Source organism: Theobroma umbraticum, unplaced genomic scaffold, assembly GCF_002168275.2.
Source record: "Theobroma umbraticum cultivar Fairchild unplaced genomic scaffold, ASM216827v3 scaffold_12.1, whole genome shotgun sequence".
NCBI classification, from domain to species: Eukaryota; Viridiplantae; Streptophyta; class Magnoliopsida; order Malvales; family Malvaceae; genus Theobroma; species Theobroma umbraticum.
The window spans coordinates 238,913-246,645 of record NW_018397269.1 but is presented as its reverse complement, the minus strand read 5'-3'; the positions used below and the strand labels follow the sequence as shown (position 1 = coordinate 246,645).

At 28.0% G+C, this 7,733-nt stretch overlaps 1 protein-coding gene across 1 annotated transcript in view; it reads right to left on the bottom strand.

Moving 5' to 3' along the window:
• Positions 1-832, bottom strand: part of LOC110426005 (uncharacterized) — a 1,234-nt gene extending 402 nt beyond the window's left edge. The window contains exons 1-2 of the mRNA XM_021441091.2: positions 508-832; positions 5-417 (exon numbers count right to left, since the gene is read on the bottom strand). Of these exons, the coding sequence (XP_021296766.1) occupies positions 5-417; positions 508-664 (570 nt within the window). The 5' untranslated portion in view covers positions 665-832. The remainder of the gene's footprint in view (positions 1-4; positions 418-507) is intronic.
• Positions 833-7,733: the final 6,901 nt, after the last annotated feature.

The window sequence follows — 7,733 nt, the reverse complement described above, 5'->3', positions numbered from 1 at the left end:
GCACAGGGTCATCAGGTGGAAAAACTGATGGTGTTGATAAGAAACAGTCAGGATGGAGTACATTTTGTGCTGGAGGTTCTTTGTTTTTGAGTTGTTTTGGATTTTGAATACTTGGTTTTTGGCCACATAGGGTCGGTCGTTTAAGTGGCTTGAAGGTAAAAAACCCAGCGGAGAAAATATGAGTTCCGTGCATTCTTGACTTGAGATGGAGTGAAGACGAAGTTGCTCTTGAGACCACAGCACAGTATGGCTCACCGCTTCTAATCAGTTTCACTGAACATCCCTTGATTTTCTTGACATGTTTGCTAACTGAAAAAGGCAAATGAATTTTGAATTCTCCATGCTCATTGGTTTTCACTTCTTGCCGAAAAGATGGCCTTGAAGTCCCATCTTTGCATTCCACTGCAACTGATGCCCCTGCAAACAAAATCCAAGAAACTATATCAATTGAGACTAACAGATCAAACTTGGGAAATTGGAGGTAATTATAGAAGTTAGGAGTTAAACCTGAAATGAAATGGCTAGGCCTCGAGAAATCCTCTTGGAAACATGTATCACAGTAGACAGTTCCAACAACAACTGCAGATTGTTTCTGATCATGGCTACTCTCGGAGAAATTATTAAACAAGAAACCGAGCAAGAATAAGAGGAAAAACCAAGACATATTTCAGGCCTCTTTTGCTTCCTGGAAACTCTCAGGGTAAGATTAAGGATATGCAGTTTATAAAACTTCCTGAACTTCTTATATTCTCCGATTATAATAAATAAATCTCATCTTTAAATTGTGTAAATTCAGTAACGAAGAAAGCTTATCAATATTTGTAGCCTGCCCCACCATGCCTTCTTTATGTCATTCATGCAAAACCGAGTCAACTTCAAAGTTGCAGCCGTGAATATAGGTTTATTTCCCGCAATCAAACAGCTCAAAAGGAAGGGTAATTTGCATGTATGAAAGCTCCAAGATATGACGTTTTCCAGTTTTGTTTTACTTAGGTTTGTTGATTTTGTTCTTTTTTCGTGCTGTAAAACTTCCACTGGCCCTGGAATAGTTGGGGTCCCTGTTGGTTCACGGGACTTTTTAGAGTAGCCACAAAATAATTTCATGTGTCACTGATACCCTGACAAAAAAATTGCTGTCAACTTGAAAATGACAATGTAGTTGTTGCTCTTCAAGTTCCAAACAGAACCAAACATACTGCAGGCTGTAGCTCTAACTTCCAGACTGCAATCAAGAAAATCATTAATGCTAGTTGGCCATACAAAGAACTAAAAAACTAATTTCCAATCTCCAATATATACAATAGTTTCAATCTTCACCATCAGTGTCAAAGATCTAACGTAGGATCTCTCATAGCCCGACCTCATAAATCTGACCGTACAAAGTGGGCTTATCTGATGATAAAGAGAGCTTTGAACTAAGCAATCAATACATTTATTAAATAAAATAACAGAGTTGATAAGCCAAGATTATAACAATGCATTCTGTGCTGATGGCCATAGGAGGGTTAATGTCAAAATTAAAAGTTACTAAGATTTCATGAAGCTTTTCTTAGACAGGTGAAGAGATGAATTGAATCACATAATTGATTTGATGGTGAGGCAAAGTGATATCCATGGATGCATCATTAGTTGACTTGGTCTGTATTTTCACAACTTTGCGGTGCAATCAGGGATATCTGGCAACGCCCTCAAAGTTTATCAGAATCTGTGCATTACTTTCAGTCCATTGTTGCAGGAGATAGTAATCATTAATTCACTTACGTATTGGACCAAGATCTTGAAAATGGTCCTCCATTTGACAATATGATAAAGAAAGAATAAAATTCCATCTTTGGTTGACGGGCGTCAAAAACATGCAAGTTGTCTTTTTTCTCAAAGACAAGCTCCAGAAGTATCCAACATGGTTCTCCCTTGCCTCTTATTTGCTTTACTAGAAACCAAAAAGTTAGAAGCATTCAAGTGAAGGTTTATTTCGAGTGACGTTATCTCGAATTTTACTGAAAGTTTATATTCAACATCGGATTCTCCATGTATTGCCACAATGATTTGAGTATCACTATCATTGAATTTATCCAAAATTAATATTCATCGTTTAGTTCTCCACTTATTACCACAATGATTTAAGTAAAAGCATATTGAATTTCGCAAAAATACAAATAAGGCTATTGCAAAAGGAAAGAATTTCTGGCGCATGTCTCTCAAATTTTCTTTATATTTTATTTTGGTAACCAATTATATTCTTTCAAGGTTTTACCATATAAATTTAAGAGTGAGTACTCATTTAAATCAGTTAATTTGATTAAAAAATATCATTAACTAGCTTAATTGACTTTTTTTATAAAACTTAACTGAATCGAACTGACTTAAGGATTTTAACCGACGTTATATTAACTGATTTTAGTCTATTAAATCTATTTTAACTATTTTAACTTTTTTTTTGTTTTTTAAATTTATTTAATAATATATTAATAATGTACTTTATGATACCACATATTAAATTATTAATTATAATTTTACTAATATACTAATATAGTATAATTTTAATATACAAATTTTGACTAATTACTATATTAATAAGTATTAATATATTACTATATATAGTTAATATATACTTATATAGTATATAAGTATAGTAAGAAGTCATGTAATATATAGTATAATAGTATATTGTTATATATAATAATATATTGTTATTGATTAATTAGTATATTAATAAGAATACTATTAATATTTGGTTTTTTTACTCTTGCTTTTTTATTAGTTGTTTAGTTCAGTATTTGGCCATTTGTGTTTTTTAATTCTTTTTATTATTTTCAGCTCATTTTCCATTCTGAAATGCTGAATGACTTTTTAAAATTTCTGATCCTTCGTTTTTGTAAATTTTTCTTATAATTTTTTAAAATTAAAAGTCTAGAATTTATGTAGCAAATATTTTGCTATATTTTCTCTACTACTACAAAGTCAACATTGAATTAAAAATGGAGCACAGATTTTTGTAGTTTTCTCATTTTTAAGATTAAGATTTTACTTTTTAGTTTTTGTTTCGTTTCCTTCACCTTGCATTACAAATTAAAGGCTATTGATTTCATACTTTACTTACGTTTTTATCTATTTTTAAAACATCCTTTTTTTTCCCTTTTTTGTTGTTATTTATTGTTGTAGGTGAGAAAAAATTCAAACAAGCAGTGGCAAGAAACACACTGTTTTGGACTAATTTGGTTCTTATATTAGGTTGGGTAACCAAATTGTTTTAACCCCATCAAACTTAATCATTTTTTTTTTGTTCTAGGATTAATCTGATATTGATCTGAACGGCTAAATAGATTTTTAGCCAATTTGACTCATGGTCTTTTTTTTTTTTCAGGCAGAAAAAAATTCCAACTGAGTAGTGGCAAGAGTCACATTGCTTTGGCACAATTCGGTTCTTATATTAAATCCAATAAACAAATTGTTTGCACCCCATCAAACTTAATCGATTCTTTTTAGTATTAATCTGGCATTGATCAGAACCGTAAAATGCTTTTTTATCCAATCTAATCCATGGTTTAAAAATTAAATTAAATTAAAATGACTTAAATTGTAAATAATAGAATTTAAGCATTGACATTAAGGAAGATGTAGTCTTTATCGTATATACAATATGTTTTGATACTTTTGCATTGATTGGTTGCAGTTTCTAATCTTCATTACTGTTATTATTCATCCTCTATTATTAATGAAATTTTTTTTTTGCTATGATTTTTATTTGTTGCTATAGTTATTTCGGAGGATGGTTTTTCGTCCTCTATATTTGTATTTTTTTCCCTATCCTATTTCACTTATTTATTATAAACTAATACTTTTGTAATTTTCTCAACAAATGTTTACTTTCTCTTCAGCGGAACATTTGAAATAGTTTGGGGGGGGGTGGTGGAGGATTTCTTGATCTTATAGTTTTGCTGATGTTATTTTTCATAGTCTTTTTTCTTTTTAATTTTCTCGCTACCTTAAAATCCAAGTTCTTTATTTGTTTTTCTATGTTTAATTAAAATATGTTTGTTCATGTTATTCAATTTTCTTTTATTTCACTTCCTTTCTTCAACTTGCATTTATAGTTGAACTAAAATGGCTATCACAAGCGTTACATTTATAAAGTATTGGTTATTTTAATCTTCGTATTGTTATATTCATAAAAGATTTTTTTTAAGTTTGCATAATTGTCAGGTTGTTTGTACAATTATTAATTTCTTTCAATTTTAGTTTTCTCAAAGTACTTATAGAAATTTAAAAGCCCTTCCGGAAGGATTTGATTGGAATAAAATTTTTTTCAATGATTAACATATGATCATTCCTCAGTTGCTGCCAGTTTGTTTACTACATTTATCTCCGCTTGGTTATGATTTGTATTATGCTTATACATACTTTTGGTTATGTTAAATTTACTTGCATGAAACAATGTTGAGTAAAATTTGATGTATTTTTACTATTATCTTTAACAGTTGTTTATCTTTTCCGTGGTGTAATATCAAGTCGGTGTAGTGTTGTATATTATAAAGTACTCAAGCTCCTTTCTCTTTATAATTAGTATTTTGTTATTATTTGTTCATTTTTTTCTATTGTTCTATTGTTTATGTACTTATAATTATATGTATGTGAGCAATTATTAATTTTGCTGCTCATTTATATTTTGTGGCTAAGATACTATGTTCATTGGTTTATTTGTTCTTTTTATTATCATAACAGTTGAAATATATATAATTTCTTATTTGTAGGTTTTTTTTTTTTATCATTTAAACTTTTGTGTTATAATGGATGTCACTCATCAAGCAAGACTAAATAGGTTTAAGAGGAAGGAGCTATTAAAAGTTAAAAGCTTGAGTATCCATGTTAATTGTATTGAATAATGTGAATCAATGTCTGGAATCATAATCGATTTCCTAAATACATTTTTGCTTTGATGATTCATTTGGCAATTATTAGTTGATAATTTTGTTTGCTATGATTAACTGCATTGTTGTATTTTATTTGTTGATCATTATATTTTTTTCGTATAAAGTTTTAACCTACCAAACAATATAACTTATATATTTGCTTTTTCAATTTTCTTTTGTGATTTCACCTGCTATTTTGTTGCATAGAAATTGAAAATTACTTTCTTTTTGTTAATTTCTCTTTGATTTCTACGTTTTGTTATTTTGCTGTATTGTTTGCTTGAGTTGGAGATCTATGCGACCCACTTGCTTTAATTTTTATTAGTTCTTTAATATATTTTGAGAGAAAAACAAAAGTTTTGTTTTGGCTTTCTGCTTTAAAAATTTTTATTACCAAATTTTGTTTAATTATTAAGCTATTGAGCTTGAATATGTTTGATAGTATTTCTATGTTGTTTGTTAAGTTTAAAAACCATCTTGGTTTCTTCATGCAAGTTTTGTTCTTTCTACTATCAAGATTGCTCATAATATTATTGAAATTAATGGTGATATATATTGTGAATATCTCTGCTCTTATTCATTACATATAGAATTTTGGATGAGTATTATCTGATTTTACTTACTGTTTTATTCTATAGAAATTGAAAATCAAACAGGGATGGCATTTCTATACTGTTGTGATTTTTTGGGAAATCTAATTTCCACACCTAATGAAATAGGTATCTTTAACAAGTTGTTTAAACAATATTACCTATAACATCTATCCAACCATTTATAATTTTTGTGGCTATAGTGCAATTTATATGGAATGTGTTTTTGTAGCTCCTTTGTAATCTCATTTTGTTGATCAATGTTCCTATAGTACTCTCCAATATATATCTAAAGTTTGTGTGTGTAAATAATGAACTGTTGCTTTGCATTGTAAACGCAACAAATGCTGCTGTTTACTATTTCTTGTGCATGCTGAAAAGTATATTATGTATAGATAAATGATGCTATGATGTAATACAAAAATAAACATATTATCGATGATAATATAGCTATTTTGAACAAGTACTGGTTTTAAATAATAAAATTTGATGAATAAGTACAATGCAACCAACATTTATATATTTAAATATACTTTCAAACTAATTTTATATTTTTACTAAAAACTTATTAAAAATTCAATAACCCACGGCAACACGCACGCCACCCATCTAGTTACTATATAATACTAATACTTATATAAGTTGCTTAAGTTATATAAGTTATATTACTATAGTGTACTAATATTAATAATTTAATATACCATACTATGTAATATAAATTATACTATATTACTATAGTTAATTAATAGCTTATAAAAAGTAAGTTACTATAGTTTAGACTCTATAGCGTATAGACTGTATATTGTATATCAATAAATATGCTATATAAAGAATAATATATTAATAACTTAATATAAAAATAAGTTAATATAATAAGTTACATTAATATGTTAATATATTATTAATTTAAAATTTAGGGTATAGGTTTCATTATATTTTGCATTATGTTTAATTTTAAATAACTTTTTGTATGATTATAGTTTTATCAATAATGTTAATATTTAAATAAAGTGTATTTTAATTTTTATTCTTCAATGATTGAAGATTAAATCTAAGTCATTTATTCATACATAAGTATAGAAAAAAGTGTGAGAGTGAATACATGTAAGAAAAACTCTTTTGATGATTAAATCTAGCCTTTCATTCATTCATATATATGTGTAGAAAAATTGTGTGAGTGCATACATGTAATAAAAACCTTTACAATATATTAATTTCGTAATCTGTTAACTGACTTAAAAAATTTTTAACTGACCAGAATCAACTTAATCTAACTTTTTAACCGATTTAACTGCATCAAACTAAATTAATCAAACTGAATTAATTGCATTTGTTGGTTAATTCAATTAATTCGATTTTGATCAAATTTTGCTCACCCTTAAATAAATTAAGTGAAGACTTTTCAACCCATTTGACATATTCAATCTAAAGACATATGGTTTGATCAATCAAATTTTTAAAACTCATAGTTCAATTAAAATTCAACTATCATATTTATCTCTATTTAAGTTAAAAAATTTGCAGAGTCATCATATTCATCTCTAGTAAAGTTAAAAATAAAATAATTTTGAAGTTTTATATTTGGATCAAGGAGAATTTGAACCCTATACTTTAGAGAGAGATCATGTACTGACGGATGAGTCAAACTTTCAAGTGCTAAATTGAGGTCTTATAGAACTTTCTTAATTAGCACTACAAATATAATCTTCCTCTAGGTCATATCACATATATTTAGGGATGAGAAAATTTTGACAAATAAAATCTCCAAAACTCTCCTTAAAGTCTCTAGAATTTCAACAAATCAAATCCAAAACATCTAAAGAACAAAACAAACCCAAGAAAGACGGTGTATGAAAAATGAAAGCTCTCCAAAATTTCAAGATATCAAGATTTGAAGATCAAAGAATTGAAGTCTCAATAATGCGTAAAGAATTTCAAGAAATCAAATCCCAATATTCTCAAGAACTTGTCAGAAGAATAAAAATTTAAAGAATTCCAAAATTCCAATAAATCAAGCCTTAAAATTGGAGAAGATCAAACTCATTCAATTCAAGAATAAGTCATCATGACCCTTGAAGTAAAAGAAAAGAATCAAAGGATTTTTTTTATTGACAAATTTTTCAGAGATTGTACTTGCATTCTTGAATTAATTAAGTTCATTATCTGACTCCAAAATTTTCATATTCAAATTTTGGTATATAAAATTCTGACACATCCAGCGAAACAATTTCTA